This window comes from Paramormyrops kingsleyae, chromosome 16, assembly GCF_048594095.1.
Source record: "Paramormyrops kingsleyae isolate MSU_618 chromosome 16, PKINGS_0.4, whole genome shotgun sequence".
In the NCBI taxonomy this organism is placed as follows: Eukaryota; Metazoa; Chordata; class Actinopteri; order Osteoglossiformes; family Mormyridae; genus Paramormyrops; species Paramormyrops kingsleyae.
The window spans coordinates 9,438,187-9,459,821 of record NC_132812.1 but is presented as its reverse complement, the minus strand read 5'-3'; the positions used below and the strand labels follow the sequence as shown (position 1 = coordinate 9,459,821).

General features: G+C 50.5%; 1 protein-coding gene across 3 annotated transcripts in view; it reads left to right on the top strand.

The window, feature by feature from the left end:
• clasp1a (cytoplasmic linker associated protein 1a) overlaps window positions 1-21,579 on the top strand; it is a 58,953-nt gene extending 37,374 nt beyond the window's left edge. Inside the window, exons 25-43 of one of the 3 annotated variants that reach the window (XM_072700263.1) lie at window positions 500-562; window positions 1,607-1,698; window positions 1,884-1,907; window positions 3,147-3,391; window positions 3,547-3,610; window positions 4,215-4,378; window positions 4,463-4,541; window positions 5,797-5,940; window positions 6,541-6,636; window positions 8,194-8,337; window positions 8,576-8,682; window positions 12,328-12,475; window positions 13,737-13,983; window positions 15,003-15,059; window positions 16,076-16,266; window positions 16,800-16,928; window positions 17,061-17,267; window positions 17,456-17,572; window positions 18,788-21,579. In XM_072700263.1, the coding sequence (XP_072556364.1) occupies window positions 500-562; window positions 1,607-1,698; window positions 1,884-1,907; window positions 3,147-3,391; window positions 3,547-3,610; window positions 4,215-4,378; window positions 4,463-4,541; window positions 5,797-5,940; window positions 6,541-6,636; window positions 8,194-8,337; window positions 8,576-8,682; window positions 12,328-12,475; window positions 13,737-13,983; window positions 15,003-15,059; window positions 16,076-16,266; window positions 16,800-16,928; window positions 17,061-17,267; window positions 17,456-17,572; window positions 18,788-18,874 (2,405 nt within the window). In that variant the 3' untranslated portion in view covers window positions 18,875-21,579. The remainder of the gene's footprint in view (window positions 1-499; window positions 563-1,606; window positions 1,699-1,883; window positions 1,908-3,146; window positions 3,392-3,546; window positions 3,611-4,214; window positions 4,379-4,462; window positions 4,542-5,796; window positions 5,941-6,540; window positions 6,637-8,193; window positions 8,338-8,575; window positions 8,683-12,327; window positions 12,476-13,736; window positions 13,984-15,002; window positions 15,060-16,075; window positions 16,267-16,799; window positions 16,929-17,060; window positions 17,268-17,455; window positions 17,573-18,787) is intronic. The other 2 variants (XM_072700264.1, XM_072700265.1) reach the window with 2 other exon arrangements.
• The last annotated feature ends 56 nt before the right edge of the window (window positions 21,580-21,635 follow it).

Below are 21,635 nucleotides of genomic sequence, written 5' to 3'. Positions count from 1 at the left end.
GATTTCGGTCTTTTTCCAGTGAGCAGTAATGAAGCTGACTGGTCAGTGCGACAGTGCGGCCTCCTTATGCCGTTGTCAGGCACGGCCGCCCGTGTCAAGCCGCAGAGCTGCGTTTAACACTCCCCGTGACCTTATTATCATCATGGTTTTTGGTGAACTTGACCCACAGAAGGCTGCAACATACTACTGAGAGGAAAGCAGATGGTGTGTCCTGGTGCAGTGCAGCGAGCGGCCAGTAGAGGGCGGTGTGCCCAGCAGCTAGCTGACTCTCTGGCTTGAGCTGGCTTCCTGTGCTTGTGAATGCAGTCATGTAGCACATGCCGCTCCATTGCATTGTCATCGTGTGATCTTGGGTGCAGCCCAAGACTCTTTCATGCTGTGTATGGGGGGGTGGGGGTGGGTACCTGTCGCATTCCGCCGTCTTGCTGGGGAGCCTCCTGTGAGGACGTCTCCCGTGTCGCTAACCCTGCACTCCTCCCGTTGGGTCTGTGCCCTGCAGCCTCCCGACGGCACTCCCGCTCCACCAGCGCGCTCTCCGCGGCCGACCCCGTGGCCCAGTCAGGTGACCTGCATGCGGGAGGGGGCCTTCATCAACATGCGTGCGTGGCACTGCGCCCCGCCTGCGACAGGGCGGCGCGTGGCGCAGAGAGAGAACCTCCACGGCTCAGCGTGCGGCACTGGCTGTGTTAAGGCTCCTCTGAAGGAGCATCTGCACACACTGTCCTTCCAGAGCTCTCTCTCCAGCTCTCAGGACCCAGCAGGCAGATAGGAAACCACGTCTGACTCCATTACTGCGTAAAACTGACCAGTGTGCCGAGTGTGATCCAGGCCCTGCATCAGGCACGGCGCCGCAGGCTGAGTGTGGAGGTGTCGCTCGTCCGTCTCATCCTCTCATTCCTGATGGCAGGAGACGGTGTCCATTCGCATGTCTTCACTCCAGTTTTGTTTTGAGTGGCTGTCTTCCCGTCCACCCCTCCGTTCCCGGCGTTCCTGTGGTATCCCACAGAGAGCACTACTACTGCATTGTTAAGGAAGCGGGCTTTTTACAGGGTGACCTATATGTAACAGCCGTGCTGCATCCCCATGCCCTCAGAGCTCTGCTGTCCGCCTGAAGGTCCCTCGTCGCTTTTCACCATTATTTTGGCACATGAAGCATGCTGTCGTCCTGTCAGCTGTCGGTTTCTTGTGGGAATTCCCTTTTTGGTTTAGCAGTGTATTTTCTGTTTTACATTTTCAGTCTTACTTCCAGTAGGTGCCGTTTGCTGTCCTATTTTGCTTTTTGGTTCCCCCCAGTTTTTTTCCTGATCATTGCCTTCTGATATTACTCTGTCCTGTTTATTATCAATGATTAAGGAAACCTTGATTTTTTTTTGTTTCTCTTGGAGCCGGAGATTGTGGAATTTCTCCCTTTTATTTATTTGTTATTAATCAGTCATCAGCTTCATTTATTTTTAGCCTCACCGCTTGTGTACTCATGACGGCGACTCCATTCTGTGTTAAAATCACGTCTGGATCTGCAGCCTCCATCACCCTCCATCACTGTAGAAACTGTGTTTTGTCCCTGCCTTTCATCTTACGGTGTGACTCTCCTGTCTCCGCACCGCAGACCGCTTTGGCCTGGTGCATCCTGCTCGGATCTCAGCCATGAGGGTCCTCAACACGGGCACAGAGGTGGAGGCAGCGGTGGCAGACGCCCTGGTGAGGGAACGGCTTCTCATGATGCTCTTCATTCTCCAATGCCTGATCTTACTGTGCTGTGTAATTTCATTAGGTCGTACTCTGTCATTGGCTGCAGTAATGTCATGCTGTCATGCTCGCTCAGAAGAATCTGATCGAACAATAACTTTGCTCTTCTTTTTCTGATTTTCTCTCCATGCCTTCAGCTGCTCGGTGATTCCAGGAACAAGGTAAGCGTGACTGTAATGAGTTTGGGCTTTCACATCATTGACCGCCTCAGCGGTGTTTAACCACATGGCTAACAGCGCTGCCGTCATGAAGCCCGTACCGTGTTTTACTCACTGGAGAGGATGACCGTGATGAAGGACACATCGAGCGCGTACGCTGCACTTTCAGGAAGTTTCATCAGCTTGGCTGCATGTTTTGTACATTGCAGTTGTTGTTTTGTGTCGGGAGTAATGATGTGTCAGATTGTATCAAAAGTTGCATCGCTTTGCAATAGACACATGGAAGACGCAAGAATTCATCCTCAAAGTTTATTTCACAGTCCGCCTGGAAGCATGTAAAACTCATTGTTGCCGACTGTAAACAGAAGAAAACGTGGTATGTAGCTGAAATATTTAAGCTGCCGGGCTGCTGGCATTTTTGATGATCAGTGTCATGATGCTGTTCTGGATGACTTGTTAGTATCCAGTCCCAGAGATTGCATGTGGTCAGACACACAGCAGCTGGTGCGTTAGCTGGGCACTGACACTGTTCACACTTTAGTTTTGGTAGACCTCTTTTGGGTCCCTTGGATGTTACTTCTTTGATGTTTGACCGCTGCGTTGCAAGATACGGCAAGCGGGATGCTGTATGTGTTCCATCTGCAGCCATCCTGCTGTGACATGTGACCACATCGCTATGTAGGTCAGCTTGACAAGGTGATCGAGTTTGTACTGAATTTATTTAGGACTCTAAGTAATATGTTACATGTTAATAAAAAGATAATATTATGATTATATTAGTAATGCTATCTTTTGCTGTACAAAGTAATAGCATAGCCAGAGTACTAGTAGAGTAATGCTTCTAAAGCAGTGGTTTCCAACCATTTTTTTTTTACTGTGAGAGCTACAAAGAAAATACTCTGACGAGCCACCAGGGGGTCCCCATTGTCATATTTTTCCGTGGGGGGGGGGGGGGTCCCCATCGGTATATTGAAAGTTGTGTCTCAATCAATTCTAAATGTCTTGTAAATGGAGCGGTTAGCAAGCACTGATCTGAGAGTGGTTAGTGTCTATTCATGCTGGCCGCAGTGAAAGGCAGGGTGGTTCCTTAGCAGTGTGCTGCAGGCCCTCAGCTGCGCAGCAGGCCTGCACACCCACAGCACACAGCAGCAGACCCCCCTGGTCCTGGTCCAGTGGGCCCAGGCGGTTATCTGTATGGAATCAAGAGTAAGTGCTCCCTGACGCGCCTCTCGCCTCCTGCAGCGGAAGCCCGTCCGCCGGCGGTACGAGTCGCCGGGGATGTACTCAGACGACGACGCTAACAGCGACGCGTCCAGCGCCTGCTCAGAGCGCTCGTACGGCTCCCGCAACGGCGGCGTGCCGCATTACCTGCGGCAGACGGAGGATGTAGCCGAGGTGCTCAACCACTGCGCTAGCTCTAACTGGTCCGAGCGCAAGGAGGGTCTACTGGGCCTGCAGAACCTGCTCAAGAGCCAGCGGATCCTCAGGTGGGTGGGGCCATGCCGAGAGCAAAGGCTGCTGGGAAAACAGGCCGTAACCAGGGCTGGGGAGGTGACAGCACCGAGCGGCGGTCATCAGCTGCCCCCGAGAGAATCATGGAGGTCGCCCTATGTGTCACTCCTGGCCACTTCTGTTTCCGCAGCCGAGTGGAACTGAAGAGGCTCTGTGAGATCTTCACCAGGATGTTTGCCGACCCGCACAGCAAGGTAGCCATTCCCGCCACGGGGGGGGGGGGGGCGCCCCCAGTGTGTGCATGCAGGCCCCTTTTTAACTTGTTCATTAGGTTTAAATACCCTCCCCAGAGTGCCTGTTTGATATTACACCCTGTTCCCTCTATTCAAGATCAGCGAAATGTATGAGTGCCGTGTGTATTTTACAAGATGTGACTATCCCTTAACAGAAACACCTGTCTTCTCTGTGTGGTTTTTGCTTATTTCAGAAGGGTTCACTTTATGGATATTCAGAAGCTGTGAGGTTTTCTCCAGGCTGAGGGCCTGATCTTTTGTTGATGATTTCCCTTGTTTAGCTTGTTTGACTCATGTACCACCATGCAGATTCAGCATAAATTACCTGTAATATTTTCACTTCATGCTTCTGGCTCTGTCACAGTGGTTCTCCCTGCAGAGGAACTGTATTCACTCGTACTAACGGACTATCCTTGTCTCCCGTTTGCATGGTCTGCCGTGGTGTGGATTGTAACCTCAGAGAGTAAGTGTCCTCCTCATTCTTTGCTGGTGTAAGAGCTGAGTGCTGCGCACATCTGTGAGACACACTAGCATTTTTACTGGAGTCTCCTTAAATGTGCTCCAGGTGTTCAGCATGTTCCTGGAGACGCTGGTGGACTTCATCCTCGTTCACCGCGAGGACCTCCAGGACTGGCTCTTCGTCCTGCTTACCCAGCTGCTGAAGAAGATGGGTGCCGACTTGCTGGGCTCCGTCCAAGCCAAGGTCCAGAAGGCCCTGGACGTCACCAGGTCCGTTTGGCCCTGTGCCTGTCAGTTTCCTCTCGGAAGATCTGGGTCACCGGGACTGACTGTCTCCATGTTCCTGTTTCCCAGGGATTCATTCCCATTCGACCAGCAGTTCAACATACTCATGCGTTTCATCGTGGATCAGACCCAGACGCCCAATCTTAAGGTACTGTGGGTCACTAAGGTTTCATAGAGGTCACGTGAGGGTGGCAGTCGGAAGCATCCCGGAGTCTGGTTGCACTCACCTAGCATAGGGCAGGAGGTACAAGCAGGCTGGCTCCCCATGAGTGACTGGGAGGTGGCGGCCTCCATTAGAGGCAGCCTTTAAACTGTCTGCTCCCTTAATATTCATAAATACCATCACCAACATATGACGCAATAACACCACCCTGGTCAAAGAGCACTAAGCAGTCAATCGTCCAAATACTTTGGCGCCCTTAAAAGGGTTATAATCCTCACATAGTTAACTCAATATAGGTCTCCATAGCCTTAAATTAAAGCTGACTGTCTGCACAAGCTCCTATTCAGTTTTTAATTTTAAATCCTTTCTGATCATGGACTCTAAGTAATATGTCACATGTTAATAAAAAGATAATATTATGATTATATTAGTAATGCTATCTTTTGCTGTACAAAGTAATAGCATAGCCAGAGTACCGTATTTTCCGCACTATAAGGCGCACTAAAAAGCCTTTGATTTTCTTAAAAAATAACAGTGCGCCTTATAATCCAGTGCGCTTTAAACGTAGATTAATTTCTGTTGTGCATACTGAACTCGAAGCGATTTGAATGTTTTAGTATTGAAAAGTGAGTGTATTGTGTAGTGCTTCACGTGTTATAAATTAACAATTTCAAGAGTTATTATGAATACGCTGACTTTTGATTTAGCGGTATAGGACCGTATTATAAGTGTTCAATTTTGAGTTATTGTTAATAGGCTGACTTTTGATTTAGCGGTATAAGACTCTTGTTTTTTTACGTGTTAAAGAGTAGTGAAGACGCTCATAAACGTTTGAACAATGTTGACAGTCATTGTGAACACGTGATGTAAAATAAATTTTCGTTGACTGGCTTATCTGACTGTTTTGTTTTGCTTAAAGCGCCTTAAAGTCCGGTGCGCCTTGTATGTGGAAAAAGTTTGAAAATAGACCACTGATTGACGGTGCGCCTTATAATGCAGTGCTCGTTATAGTGTGGAAAATACGGTACTAGTAGAGTAATGCTTCTAAAGCAGTGGTTCCCAACCATTTTTTTTACTGTGAGAGCTACAAAGAAAATACTCTGACGAGCCACCAGGGGGTCAAAATAATAATATAAATGTATCACTCTCCAAATACTTATGGACTACACTCCAGATATTGTCTGTATCACCATGGTGACCAGCGTTATCATTGATGTCATTTGCTGTGTGCCTGGTTCAGGTGAAGGTGGCCATTCTGAAGTACATAGAGTCGCTGGCGCGGCAGATGAATCATGCGGACTTTGTGAACTCCAGCGAGACCCGGCTGGCCGTGTCGCGCATCATCACCTGGACCACAGAACCGAAGAGTTCTGATGTGCGGAAGGTAGGCGCGAGCTGGACCCCCCCCCGCCCTGCACGTATTTGGCCTGACCTGCCCGCCCGGGGCGTGCCTTGGCTCGCTCTAGGGGGCATCCCGATACCAAGCTGCTGTTTATCATACCAAGCTGCTGTTTATCATACGGCTGGCGGTGCAATTGGCTGCTTTGGTAGATGAAGCTGTTCGCTGCCTGGGAATTTTCCGGAAAGGTATATATATAGCCACCTGCAGAAGAGCACATGTATTCTTATGACAGTATTTTTTTTATTTGGCCTTGTTTTGCCCTGGGGTGCCGGTTGGCTGTTTAATCTCTGGGCATAGCCAATGAGTAACCGGCTTCCTTTCAGAGGAAACGCCCCCCTTCCAGGAAGGCACGGGGTCACAGATACTCAGAGCCGCCGCTGACGAGGTCACCTCTGGCCTCCCGCCTCTGTGGGCCCCTTCTTGGGAAACGTGCAGGGAGTGTGCCGGTGCCCCCTGTGGCCGCCCCGTGTCCACATCCATGTTTGCGGTGCCTCGGAGACCCCTTCTTCATGTTTTCCTGGTTTCTCTTTGGTTTGATTTTGATTCCCCCCTGAAATGGCGTGGTCCCCCCATCGAACCCAGACCCTGCATAACTGGGCGGCTGAGGAACTTTCAGGCAGGCCCTGCACCACGGCCTCCCTGCCTGGGGAGGGCAACCTGGAGGAGAGGTGCAAGCAGGTAGAGCCCCCACCAGCCAGCCCCCATCTTGGACTGCATGGCCCCCTGACCATGGGGCGCGGCCTTCAGCCCCCCGACCCCGGTTATAACCTGCCTTTGCCTGGCCGCTGCAGGCTGTTTTCACGCGCCCATCCAACTCTCTGCTGTCTGATAACTTCTATTTGGGGGGGGGGGGGGGGGGGGTTGTTTAGTGCTCTTTGTAGTGCAACTGACCTTGTATGACCTTGACAGCGGCTGTCAGACCTGGGCGACCTTTCACAGAGTTTCTAATTAACCCTGTGTTTCTCTGCTTTGGCTAACACACGCGTGACTTGTGCATGTGGCACTTGTGTGCCTGCATATGTGCGTGTGTCACTGCATATGTGTCTGTTTGTGTGTGTGATGCCAGATATAGTGTATGCTTCAAGGAAGTAAACTCCAGAAAAACACTAACATTTTTACTTTTGACATGTAATTACATTTTACGTGTGATTTCACTCGTGCAATATGTCTAGCATATTTTCTGCTCAAGTTCACAACAGTGAAGGTCATTACAGGAACTGACAATGAAAGCCAGACAGGGTACTGACAGGACACAGACAATACATAAAGGGCACTGACAGGACACAGAAGGTACACAGGTGGAGCACTGACAGGACACCGACAGTACAGGTGGGGCACTGACAGGACACCGACGGCACAGGTGGGGCACTGACCGGACACAGGTGGTGTAGATGGGGCACTGACCGGACACAGAAGGTACAGGTGGGGCTCTGACAGGACACAGAAGGTACAGGTGGGGCTCTGACCGGACACAGGCAGTGCAGACTGGACACTGGTGGGACACAGATAGCACACTTACGGGACACAGATGGTACAGTTAGGGCACTGACAGGACACAGATGGGGTAAGGACAGAGCACAGATGGGGTAATACTGGGTACTCACAAGACACGGACAAGGTACAAACAGGGCAGTGAGAGGACAGGGCCCCAATGGGGCAGCGACAGGACACACAGGGCCCCAATGGGGCAGCGACAGGACACAGACAGGGCCCCAATGGGGCGGCGACAGGACACAGACAGGGCCCCAACGGGGCGGTGACAGGACACAGACAGGGCCCCAATGGGGCGGCGACAGGACACAGACAGGGCCCCAACGGGGCGGCGACAGGACACAGACAGGGCCCCAACGGGGCGGCGACAGGACACAGACAGGGCCCCAACGGGGCGGCGACAGGACACAGACAGGGCCCCAACGGGGCGGCGACAGGACACAGACAGGGCCCCAACGGGGCGGCGACAGGACACAGACAGGGCCCCAACGGGGCGGTGACAGGACACAGACAGGGCCCCAATGGGGCGGCGACAGGACACAGACAGGGCCCCAACGGGGCGGCGACAGGACACAGACAGGGCCCCAACGGGGCGGTGACAGGACACAGACAGGGCCCCAACAGGATGGTGACAAAGTTGTAGGACAGGCAGCAGGTGTGTCTGGCATGTGTGGGTGGCTTTCGGTCTTCTGTTTGGCCCTTTCTCCCAGCCCTAAACTCGCTGTGTCTGCCCCCCCCTTGTAGGCCGCCCAGGTGGTGCTTATCTCACTGTTTGAGCTAAACACGGCAGAGTTCACCATGCTGCTGGGGGCGCTGCCCAAAACGTTCCAGGATGGAGCCACCAAGCTCCTGCACAACCACATGAAGAACTCCAGCAACATGGGCGTGGTGAGCAACCATGGGGAGGGGATAGGGGACAGGGAATGGCGGGTGGTTGGGAGGAGGTCTCTGATTGGTCTCTGATTGGCTTCTTTCTGTTTTTTTTTTTAATTAGAGTCTAGATGTTACAATGTCGTTTTACCCAACCTGGGACCTGTCATTACATAGTGCTGTGACAGGGGGCACTGTCATCTCCAGACCAGCTGTGGATTTTTGGATGCTTGACCCCCGTCTCTTTGTCCCACAGGCGTCTCCCAGCAGCACCATGGGTCGCCCCCCTCCTCGGCACCCTGGCAGCCGGAGCAGCCCCCTCACCTCCCCCACCAACTGCTCTCATGGGGGGCTATCACCCAGGTATTTTCATCTTCCTCCTAGGCTGTTAGCAGCCTCTTGAGCCCATCCGTGTTCTTAGCAGCTGAAGCAGGCTGGCTGGGCAGGGCTGAGTTCCAGATCTGGTTCTGAGCTAAAGGCTCTGAGCTCTGGGCGTTACGCTTTTCGGAGCTTTGTGCATAACACTATTCAGTGTTCTTGGCGTTACACTGTTCAGTGCTCCAGGCATTACGCTTTTCGGAGCTTTGTGCATAACGCTATTCAGTGTTCTGGGCTGTTCAGTGCTCCAGGCATTACGCTGTTTGGAGCTTTGGGCGTTACACAATTCAGTGCTCCGAGCATTACACTATTCGGAGCTCCGTACCTTACGCTGTTTAGTGCTTTGGGCATTATGCTGTTCGGTGCTCCATGTATTATGTTGTTTGGTGCTCCGGGCGTTATGCTGTTCAGTACTCCTGCGTTACACTATTCGGAGTTCCACACATTGGGGTTTTTGGAGCATTTGGCATTATGCTGTAAAGTGCACTATTCTGAGATCTGCGCATTATGTTATTCAATGTTCAGAGTTCTACGCTGTTCGGTGCAGGATGCATTATGCTGTTCAGTTCAGTACGCATCACACTGTTTAGTACTCCTGATGTTATCCTATTTGGACCTTTGGGCATTACGCTGTTCATTGCTCCAGGCTTTACCCTGTTCAGAGCTCTGCGGGTTATGCTGTTCAGAGCTCCGAGCGTTACGCTGTTCATTGCTCTGGGTGTTACGCTGTTTGGAGCTCCGCGCATTACGCTATTCGGAGCTTTGGCCGTTACGCTGTTCATTGCTACAGGCATTATACAGTTCAGAGCTCCGCGTGTTATACTGTTCATTGCTCCGGCTATTATGCAGTTCAGAGCACTGCTCGTTACGCTGTTTATTGCTCCAGCCATTATGCTGTTCAGAGCTCTACGCGTTACGCTGTTCATTGCTCTGGCCGTTATGCTGTTCAGAGCACTGCGTATTATGCTGTTCATGGCTCCGGGCGTTACGCTGTTCATTGCTCCGTGCATTACGCTGTTCGGAGCTTTTGGATATTATGCTGTTCATTGCTCCGGCCATTATGCTGTTCATTGCTCCGGCCGTTATGCTGTTCAGAGCTTTGCCCGTTATGCTGTTCATTGCTCCGGCCGTTATGCTGTTCAGAGCTTTGGCCGTTTTGTTGTTTGGAGCTTTGAGTTTTGAGCTGTTCAGTCCTCCTGGCATTACGCTATTCTGTTACACTGTTCAGATCTCCACCTGTTACGCTGTTCATTGCTCCAGGCATTATGCTGTTCAGAGCTCCACCCGTTATACTATTCAATGCTCCGGCTGGTATGCTGTTCATAGTACTCTGCGTTATGCTGTTCGGAGCTCCGTGCGTTACACTGTTCGTTGCTCCAGCCGTTATGCTGTTCAGAGCACTGCACGTTATGCTGTTCATTGCTCTGGCCATTATGCTGTTCAGAGCACTGTGCGTTATGCTGTTCATTGCTCCGACCATTATGCTGTTTAGAGCACCGCGCGTTATGCTGTTCAGAGCACCGCGCGTTATGCTGTTCAGAGCACTGTGTGTTATGCTGTTCATTGCTCCGACCATTATGCTGTTCAGAGCACCGCGCGTTATGCTGTTCAGAGCACCGCGCGTTATGCTGTTCAGAGCACCGCGCGTTATGCTGTTCAGAGCACCGCGCGTTATGCTGTTCAGAGCACCGCACGTTATGCTGTTCAGAGCACCGCACGTTATGCTGTTCAGAGCACCGCACGTTATGCTGTTCATTGCTCTGGCCATTATGCTGTTCATAGCACTGTGCGTTATGCCGTTCGGAGCTCTGCGCATTTCGCTGTTCATTGCTCCGCATGTTACCCTGCTGAGTGCTCCAGGTATCGTGCTGTTCTGTTCCAGGTGTTATGCTGTTTGAAGCTTTGAGCGTTACGCCGTTCAGTGCTCCAGTCATTACGCCAATCGATGCGGCTTTTGTTACTCCGTTCAGAGCTCTGCATGTTATAGTGTTTGGTTCTGATGTGTCTCGTTTTCTGGGTATTCCTGCTTCACTGAAACTGCACTAACCGTTAACCCAGCTACCCGCAGGCCCTGTGAAGCCGCTGCTGACACCCCTGAGCAGGGGGCAGGAGGTCTGGTGGAGTTTGCTCGGAGAACCTGATGTTTATCTTCTGTGTGCAAAGGACTATTCCTCCCAGTGGGAGATCAGGACCGCGATAGGAGGAGTGAGGAGGCTTTATACTTCAGCTGTTTTCCAGGGAGGAGTGACTCATTGGTTCTTGTGTTAGAGTCACTGGGGCCTGACCAAGCTGCACTTTCCGGCGTGAATCTCCCATGAACCCTAAGCACTTTCAAACAGCAGTACTAAGGGTTAGCAAACTGGCTAACTGAAGGGTTTGCAGGTGGTCTGCAGAGCAGACTGCTTCCTACACTGAGTGTGGGGCTTAGGGTTGGGGTTAGGGTTGGGCTTAGGGTTGGGGTTGGGCTTAGGGTTGGGGTTAGGGTTGGGGTTAGGCTGTGCTGCCTTTGTTATGACCCCTAACATGGGGTACAGCAAAGCCCCTTAACCAGCTGCTTGGACTAGATCTTCTCTTCTCTCTCCTCTCTTCCCTCTCTATGTGCCTCCACATTTCTGTCTCGTTCTGTCCTTCGTGTCCCCCCACACCGCCCCCTCCCCACCCTGGTCTCGTTTCTCCTGACTGTGTGGGGTCACAGTCGCTTGTGGGGCTGGGGTGCCGACGGGCCGTCCAAGCAGCCCTCTCCCCTAGCTCCGCCCCACTCCACCCCCGCCGCCCCCTCCCTCAAGGCCCTCCGTCGCGCTTACTCTCCCAGGTAACACGCCTCCGGCTGCTGGGGGTGTCACAGTATGCGGGAGGGTCACGTGTCACCCTGGTGCATACGTCGGTGTCACAGTGATTCAGTGGCGATACGCTGCGTGTCTTTGGGGAAGCAGGCGGCCTGTGTCCTTCCCGAGGATCTTTTCATGTCACTGTACGTCCATCAGTGAGGCTCACGCCCTCTCCTCTCTCCCGGAGGCTCCATATGCCTCCCAGAGCCCGAATACTGTGACACCTTCTGTCCGCCAGCTCCTCTTGCTCTCGTCGGGGGGGGGGGGGGGGGGAGGTGACCTGGAGCTGCGGGGGCTTGGTCTGCATGTGTCCTGGGTTCTGCGATGGCTGCCGTTCCTTTGCTGACTTCTCTCATCGTTGTCATTCCATCCCGTCGTTTTATTTCACGTTTCGAGCTGACGCTGGTGTCCATTGCTGCTGTGTGAGGTCACTTTGGCAGAGTCTGGATGGGGGAACGTGAGTGATCACGGTATCTGCTGTTGGTCCATCCCACTTGCTTCGGGCGTGCTATACGCTGGGCCTTGTTAGCGGGTGACTGTCCTTCACTTCCCTGAGTCTCCCTTCGCTGATCTGTATTCTATGGCATCACCTTCATGGTTCTAGAATGATGCTAAAAGCAGTCATGTTAGACCTGAAAACCAAATTCCCCAAATTATCATCTCCAATCTTTATACCGCTGAAGGACAGTTCCCCGTCGCAGGCCATGTCTCATGACGTGCTTGCGGCCCGCAAGCGGCCTGTGTGCTCGCCCTCTACCCTGGCCTGCGGTAAGAGAACCCCTCCCTGTGCTCTCGTTGAAAGCTTGTTGGAGTATGACACGGAGAACATGAACTCAGATGAGATCTACAACTCCCTGCGTGGCGTCACCGAAGCCATCCAGAGCTTCAGCTACCGCAGTCAGGAGGACCTGAATGAGCCCGTGAGGCGCGAGGGCAAGAAGGACGACGCCGTGAGTGTGCCTGTCATGCGTGTCGCTCCCGCGCATCTCCCACGGCTTTACAGTGTGAACAGACACACCTGATGTGTGTTCACTGTTTACTTGGGTTAGTGTGACAGGGTTCCCGCTGCCGCTCGTCACTCTCGTCATTGACGAAAACGAAACCCATGGTGACAAAGAAAAACGGCATCAAATGACGAATTTTTAATTTTTGAAAAGTCGAATTTCATTTTTTCCCAATTTTCAACCGTAGCACCCGTAGCGCCTAATCAAAACTGTCCCGGCGCCCCGGACACACGATCGTCGATCATCCATGTCAAATGAGCATGGGCCGTTCTAAAAGTAGCAAATGTTATCGATCGGTGTGGGGACATTCTAAAACGCTTAATGTGAAAACGCTTAATGTGGTTTAATATACCAAAATAGCGACCATTAATCACCAAATTTCGCACACACACATCTGGCCATAAATGGTCATTGACGCCCATTATAAGGAAAAGGCTTAATGTAAAATAAAGTCCATATTCCTTGTATTTCGGTTTAGATTTTTTGTCAGGTGAAAATGTTTATGACCAGATATATGTGTGAGAAATATAGTGATTTTTGGTTGCTGTCTTTGTACTTTAAGTTACATTAAGCCTTTTCCTTATAATGGGCGTCAATGGAGGGGAAAACGCTTAACGTAAAATAAAGTCCATATTCCTTGTATTTCGGTTTTGATTTTTTGTCAGGTGAAAGTCTTTATGACCAGATGTGTGTGTGCGAAATTTGGTGATTATTGGTCGCTATTTTGGTACATTAAACCACATTAAGCGTTTTCACATTAAGCGTTTTAGAATGTCCCTCTCAAAGATACTATGAAACACCGGGAAAGTATTAGCTTACCTTATATATATAGTAATTACAACATTATTTCCGAAATGCGTAATATACATCATGTTTTCAGCACGCCAGCACGCAAATTTTTACACAGTATTCACGATTCTCCCAACCTTATCAAGTAGACTCGTGACTCGCCCATGCCGTTAGTTGACCAATCACAGTGTGATTGTCAGAAGAGATGTATATTCAGTGAGTTTAATGATTAATTTATTAAGAAGCGGCGAGAGAGTGACTAAAAAAAACGGATGCTGAAAAAAAGTGAAGAATTTGATTAGTAGAAGCAAAAATACAAAGAAAAGTGAAGAATTGAAATCAAACTCCAGGGGGAACCCTGGTGTGAGTATGTAATCGGGTAACTATGTCAGTGCTGCAGCTCTGGCTCTCTCCCCAGGTCGGCCGGGAGGCTCTTCTGGCCGGTTCTGGCTCTGACCCCCGCCTGGGCATTGACGTCATCGAGGGTGGGCGTACGGCGCTGGACAACAAGACATCACTGCTCAACACGCCGTCCCCACGCTCCTTCGCGGGGCCCCGGGGCCGTGAATACAGCCCCTACAGCTATGCCGACACCATCAATGCTTACGACAAGAGCGCCCTGAAGGAGGCGGTGTTTGATGATGACGTCGAGCAGTTCCGTGACGGTAAGACTGGTTGATGTCACAGGACTGACCCCCTAACCTCCCATTGGGATGTGTGTATCTGTGTGTATCTGTGTGTGTGTGTGTGTTTGTGTGTGTGTGTTTGCATAGATCACATTTGAGGACCAAATTGTCCCCAAAGTGTAGTAAAACCTGAAATTTCCTTACTTTTGGGGACATCTTTTGAGGTCCCCATTTGGATAACCTCAGTTTTATAAAAATCTGTGAATGCAATCAAAAAAGTAAAAATGCCAAAAGTCTTGTATTTAGGTTGGTTACTTATGGTTAAGGTTAGGGATGGGTAGGGGTTAAGGGTGTCGTGATTGGGATTAGGGTTTTTCCCCATAGAAATGAATGGACGGTCTCCATTTAGATAGGAAGACCAACTTGTGTGTTTGTGTCTCAGTGTGTGTCGGAATGTGTGGCTTTGTGTGTGTGTGTGTGTGTGTGTGTCTGTCTGTCTGTCTGTTAGTCAGCACCTTAAGGCACCCACATAAATTACCCCAGCCTCCACGGGCCCCCCGTCCCTCCTCCCCCCGTCCCAGTGTGACGACATGACATCACCTCGTCTCCACCTCGTCACCTCGTGTCTGCTGGTGACCGACTTCAGCAATGGGGGAGCCTCGTCACACCTGAATGTGGCTTCCCCCATGTCACGTTTACACCGTTTACACTAAAAACATGCTCACCTCACCCACAGGCGGCCCCCAGCTGTCTACATGACCTTTATCGTTTGTCTTCCGGTCGCATCATGTAGACTGGACAGGGCTGTGTGTTGCAACGTATGCGATAGGCATGTCAGCCCCAAAGACACAGTCTGGACGGTCGTGCAGTGACGTGCAGGGAGAAGCCGTGCAATGGGGCAAGATGAGCTAGTGAGCTGAGAAAGGAAGAATCAGGCTTGAGTGCCACAGCAGAAGGTTCTGGAAGGGTGAAGTCACAGCCAGGCAAATGGGTCAGGTAGCTGCTGCGTGTGTGTGGCGGTTTTGTGATTGTCACCGCGCTCCTTGCTGTCCCCTCAGGCCGGCGTTCAGCCTGTGGTGAAAACAAGATGTCTCACACCAAGGGGGTTTCTCCCGGTAAAGGCACGCCGCCCCCTTGTCCTGCCCCTGTCTGTCTCTTATGTCTCTTTATGTGCACGCCTGGTAACCTTGCCCCCCATCCCATTCCATCTCATCCATGTCTGTCACTGTCCCAGACGAGCGTGAGCGGCAGCCTTGTGACTAACGTGATGTGAACTCTATATCTGAACATGCTTGCTTTCATGCATGCAGGATTCTAGAGTTGGACAATATGTCTATACGACTCCAACCATTGTCATGGGTTTTTAGTAGGGGTGCTCCGATCGATCGGCCGAAGATCGGTATCGGCCGATAATCACATTTTATGACTCGATCGGTACTCGTTAAACTTGGCCGATCTTAGGAACCGATCACAATTGATGACGTCAATGCGTGAGGACGTACACGATGAGTGGGGACGTAAATGTTTTGCCGCCGCAGTCATGTCATCGCCGGTGTGGAATTTCTATTACTACTTCTTTGTGATTATTTAGTCTTAAAACAATAGTTACATTAGATATATTACTGTAAAAATATAATCAAAATATAACAAAGGCAACATTTATAGTATTACTTTATCTGAAAAAAAGTTAATGGTGATCAGAGAGCTTACATATCAGTTATATAAACTTGAAGCATCAGAATCGGCATTGGTATCGGCCGATCACCATGACAAAAAATCGGTACTTGGTATCGGTGGTAAAAATCCTGATCGGAGCATCCCTAGTTTGTAGTGGTTCTAGCATTAGCTGATGATGTCAGTAATTCACAACAAATCCAGTTATTCTACTAACTAAAGTAACACTAACCTCATAACACAGTTTTACTAACTTGAGTAACCAAAGCAACCCTGAAGTAAAACTGAAACAACAGTAAGCTTATGGATCCTAGGGGGAGGTGATTGCTGGATGTGTCTTGCTAGCAGGATATGTACATGCTGGCACTGAATAGGATGAGCACCCACCTAGACACTCCTGAGTGGTGGGGGAGAGCAGATAGCCCTCTCTGACTCTGACTACCCTCCTGTCCCGAAGTGCCCCTGGACCGCTCCGAGCTGGTTGCCGAGCTCCTAAAGGAGCTGTCCAATCACAATGAGCGTGTGGAGGAGCGCAAGGGGGCGCTGGTAGAGCTCCTGAAGATCACGCGGGAGGACAGCCTTGGCGTCTGGGATGAGCACTTCAAGACGGTGCTGCTGCTGCTGCTGGAAACACTAGGCGACAAAGATGTGGGGGTCCCCTTCGCCACATATAGACTGCACATGTAGAGAGACCACACAGACACACATGCACATGAAGAGAGACTGCACACACAGACCACGCATGTGGAGAGACCACACACAGACTACACGTAAAGAGACACCGCACAGAGAGACTGCATGTGAAGACAGACCATACACACAGGCCGCACATGTAGAGAGAAGGCACACACACGGGCACGTGAAGAGAGACCACACACATGGACTGCATGGGAAGAGAGACTGCACACACAGACCACATATGAAGAGAGACCACACACACAGACCACATAAAGAGAGACCGCACACAGACTGCACACACTTTCACATATTAAGAGAGACTGCACACACAAACGACAGTCACACACACGTAAGTGAGGACAGACTGTGCACACACACACAACTTTACCATGATAATCTATTATTACATGTAATAATTCCAAAGCCAAAACAGCAAGTTGTGCAGAATAAATGGCAGCCTAGTCATTAACAAGCCCCCCTGTCCCTACCTGCCCACCACACAGCACACCATCCGGGCCCTGGCTCTGCGTGTCCTGAAGGAGATCCTCCGGAACCAGCCAGCCCGATTCAAGAACTATGCAGAGCTCACCATCATGAAGACACTGGAGGCCCATAAGGACTCTCACAAGGAGGTAAGGGGCTCACAGCCCCCCGCCACCTCGGGCTGCTTGTGTTTTGATTGGATGCTGCTCTTGCTTTGATGGCCGTAGCTTCACGCTTTCCCCGCGTACCTGCACTCGTGACCCCGCCCCCTTCCCCCACAGGTGGTGCGGGCGGCAGAGGAGACGGCCTCCACCCTGGCAGGCTCCATCCACCCGGAGCAGTGCACCAAGGTGCTGTGTCCTATTGTGCAGACGGCCGACTACCCCATCAACCTGGCGGCCATCAAGATGCAAACCAAGGTCATCGAGCGCATCGTCAAGGACTCTCTGCTGCAGCTTCTGCCCGACATCATACCTGGGCTCCTGCAGGTCCGTCCGCATGCTCTTGCTGGGGGGAGGAGGTTCTATTTGAAATTTACACAACACAGGCCTGTTTTGTCAATCCTGTCTTTTTATAGAAAAGCCTGCATTTCCTGTAGAGCCCTGTAGGGCGTGCGGGAGCGTGCCATGCATGCACGCGTTTGCGCTTTCAGCAGGTGCGTGTCTCCCATCCGCAGGGCTATGACAACACGGAGAGCAGCGTCCGCAAGGCCAGCGTGTTCTGCCTGGTGGCCATCTACTCCGTGATTGGCGAGGAGCTGAAGCCACACCTTTCCCAGCTCACGGGCAGCAAGGTACGATCATATGACCTCACGGTTTACCCGTCCCAGCAGCCAAGGAGCCATCCTGAACCGGTGTGGGGATGGCCTAGGGAGAGCAGCCAAATCAGGAGTGACCAGGAGCACCCTGACTGGATCGAGCCGGCTGCTCTGTCACCTTGTCTGGGCTAAGTGACAGGGGCACATAGTTCTGGTTCTGTGCAAGAATCATCCCTGGGAGAGCGAAGGCTCTGTATGACATCTGGGGTTCGGACCTGACCCACGCTTGGCCTCTCGCTGTGTGCAGCATTCTGTTGTCACATGTCTAGCTGCAGTGTATTGTCTGCATGTTAGTTCAGTATTAACTAGAATCATTTACTGAGTACACTGAGTCCTCCTGTGTGAGGTGTGTGAATCTCTCCAGCCAAAACGCTAGAGCGGGGGGCCAAATACCTGCTCCTCATTCATCTAGATATTCCTTGAGGTGATTTGGGCCGAGACCATGGCGTTTCCTGGAGTTTGAACCTTTTATGCCCAGTTAGTGAAGTTCACCAGTGTACCTAAAATTGATTGATCCTTGATTAATCTTGGTGTGGGCACTATATGGACAAAAGTATTGGGGTACCCACAGGAACTTTTATGATATCCTATTATAAATCCATCAGCATCACTATGGAGTTGGTCCCCTCTTTGCAGCTATAACAGCTGCCACTCTTCTGGGAAGGATTTCCACCAGATTTCAGAGTGTTTCTGAGGGAATTTTTGCCCATTCATCCAGAAGAGCATTTGTGAGGTCAGACACTGATGTTGGATTTGAAGGCCTGGCTCACAATCTCCGTTTTCGTTCATCCCAAAGGTGTTTGATGGGGTTGAGGTGAAGGCTCGGTGAGGGTCAGTCAAGTTCTTTTTCACCTAGCCATGTCTTGGTATGCATACCAGTACGTTGTGGACAACTCTATGCTTTCAACTTTGTGGGAACAGTTTGGGGGAGGCCCTTTTCTGTTCCAGCATGATTGTGCCCCAGTGCACAAAGCAAGGTCCATACGGATTTAGAATGGGATGTCATGAAGGTTCCTGGGTGTAATGAGCAGGTGTCCCAATACTTTTGTGCATAAAGTGTATGACCGTTTATACAGCATGCCAGTCAAGATGCTTAGGGGCCCCGCGGTCCTGACAATGCTGAAGCCACCCCGCCCCCCCCCCCCCCGCGCCACTGCCAGAGCTGATGGTGCCTCCACGTTTTCCCTACAGATGAAGCTGCTCAACCTGTACATCAAGAGGGCCCAGACCACCAACAGCAACAGTAGCAGCTCATCGGATGTGTCCACACACAGCTAGCCAGTCTGCGGCCCATAGCTGCCCCTACCCCCCACCCCGACGGCGGCCATGCCTCCTTCCAGACCTCTCCATCTGTGTTTGCATCAACACCCACCTCCCCTTCCCCCAGAGGTGTGGGGGGGGGGGTCATTGTACATGTTTCAGCCAGTGTTTACTATACACGATTTCCTTTTACCTTCATACTTCTGGATGTGGAGTCATTTTGCTGATATTTCTCCCTTTTCTGGAGCGACGAGGTCTCACCGGGTGGGATGTGGGACAATCGCTGCCTGTTCTGCAGCCTTGCTGTTACTCAAGTCCTTCTGAATTGATGGCTTAGCTGACAATTTTATGGTTTTTTTTGGCAATGAAACAAATAAGGGCAAATGACATCCGCTTACTGCGATCATCTAGAGACCTTTGAGCTGCCCTGCTTTGCCCTAAGAGCGGATTCTCATCATTCCTGCAAGTGGCAGCAGCCTTGAATAAAGGGCATGTTCCGAAGAGCGTGTCCTGCTGGATCTGTGAGAAACGGCTGGGGTCGCTCATCTAATCGTTCACTATTTGTCACGGCAGACGATCATTTGGCTGGCCGAGTGATTAATACATGAGGGTCTAGTGTAGTATTCCAACGCTGAGCACAGTAACAACCAAAAATATAGGGTAATACACAGAATTCTTATTTTTTTTTAATTTCCACGTTATGTGTTTTATTTAACCAAGGACCGGGAATTAGTGAGAATTTAGTCCAGACAACTAAACAGAAATTCATTGAATACTTTGCTTTTGACATTCATCATGAAGAGTAGATAAAAAGTTTTGTTTATTATGATTAATCACATTACACGAATGTTTGGTAATGGCCACTTAAGGTGAAAGTATTAAGCTGTCTGACTGACTGGCGACTTGCTCAGCTTCAGGAATAAGCTGTGCTTCTGTGAGGTCTGTATGGCCCATAGTTTGTCTAATTACAATCATTTTTTTAAGAAAAAATAATCCATTATGAGGAAATATTTATGGGAATCGTTTGTTTGTTTTTTCCTGGGGAATCCTTGACAGTCTGAAACACTAATTTGTAAATGGGAGAGACTGAGGACATGTGTCCTCAAGAAACGTGCCAATTGATGAAGCAGCTTGAATGAAACACGCCCCCCCCCCCCCCGCCCCGCGCTCCCAAACATGGTATGTCGCAGGACATCCAATGACATTTTACACTCCAGCCTTCGTCAGAAATTCCGTTAGTCAGTGCACTGTATAAATGTCAGACGTTTCTCCGCTTAAATTTTTATTTATTTTTGTTTTCCTGTGGCCGTGAAAGAGAGGAAGGGCTGTAACGTGTTGCAGTGGATTTGCGGTTCCCCAGTTCCGATGGTGACATGCCTGACACTAAAGCCCATGTCCCTTACGCATTACGTCACAGCGATGGACACTAAAGACACTCTCAGGCCTTACTCGCATTTTCAGCGTACTGTTTTCACCACACAGACTGTTATACGGGCGGCACGGTGACACGGTAGCCAGCAATGGGGTCTGCATGCTCTCCCTGTGCTGCGGGGGGTTTTCCGGACCCTCTGATTTCCTCTCACAGTCGAAACACATGCAGTTAGGCTGATCGACATCTCTAAATTGCCCGTTGTGTGCGTGAGTTCGTGTGCCCCGCTATTGACCGGCACCCTGTCCAGAGTGTCCTGCTGCCCAGATTGGGTTCCAGGCCCAGCCCTGTACTGGAACAGCTGTAAGATGGACGGTCGTGTTGAATGTTAAGTGGTGCTACTGTGTGCTCGTCCTTCTCTGCAGTGCGCGAGCCTGTGTAGTTCAGAAGGCCTCATTTTGTGACGATGAAGAAAGGTCTGATGTCAAGAAAGGCCTTCTAACTCACCTGTACCCAATGTAACCAGTTTTCTGCAATTAAAAAAAAGACGCACCCTTAAAATATTTTGTACATTTCTTCCAGTTGCTGCTTCGCAAACTTATTAGAAAGCAAAAAAAAGGTCAAAGAGCTCTTGTTTTGCACGTTAACGGATAACCTGCATGTCTCAGAAACCCACCCTGCTGTGCTGTGACTGGTTCTGATCCGAGTCCCTTGGCTCCTCAGCTCGGCCTGTACATACAGTATTAATCTGAACTGGAAAAGCAATCAAACACTACTTGAGCTATTTTTGGGTCTGTGCACCCAAACTGAGGTGTAAGATAGTCAAGCCTCTCAGAGAGCAGCCTGCTGACTATGGGTATGAGATCCTGACTCGAGACGGTCCCGGGACGTCTGGGTGTGTGGCTCGGTGCCCGCCACCCAACATGCTAGGCTGGCTCTGACGATACTTGCAAACAGACCTGCTTCACACCAGTCGAGATGAGTACGTTTCCAGTACAGTTACTTTGAGCCTTTTCCAGATTTTTGCTTAATTCCTGTCTATAGGGAGAAAGTCTTTACGTTTCGCAGGAGATAGCGAGTCTCCAGAAAGGACCGTGCTCTTTGGCCATTACCGTGGAATCCATAGCAAAATGTTGATGAAGCATGTTTTGTTTTTAAATTTAATTTTAATTTTTTTTTGCTTTTGTCATGTAATATCAATATGTATTTATATATTGTTTTATTTTGTGTGTATCATGACAGCTGTACAGATTTAATGTTTGTTCTTGTTTTTATTAATAGCCACATGTGATAGAATTTGCAGACAACAAATTATAAACATCAGTTTGCTCTAGAAATAAACCAAATTCAAAGACCTCTTATGGCTGTGTTTCTGTGGCCGGACTTTCTTCACGTTGGGCTGAGATTGCT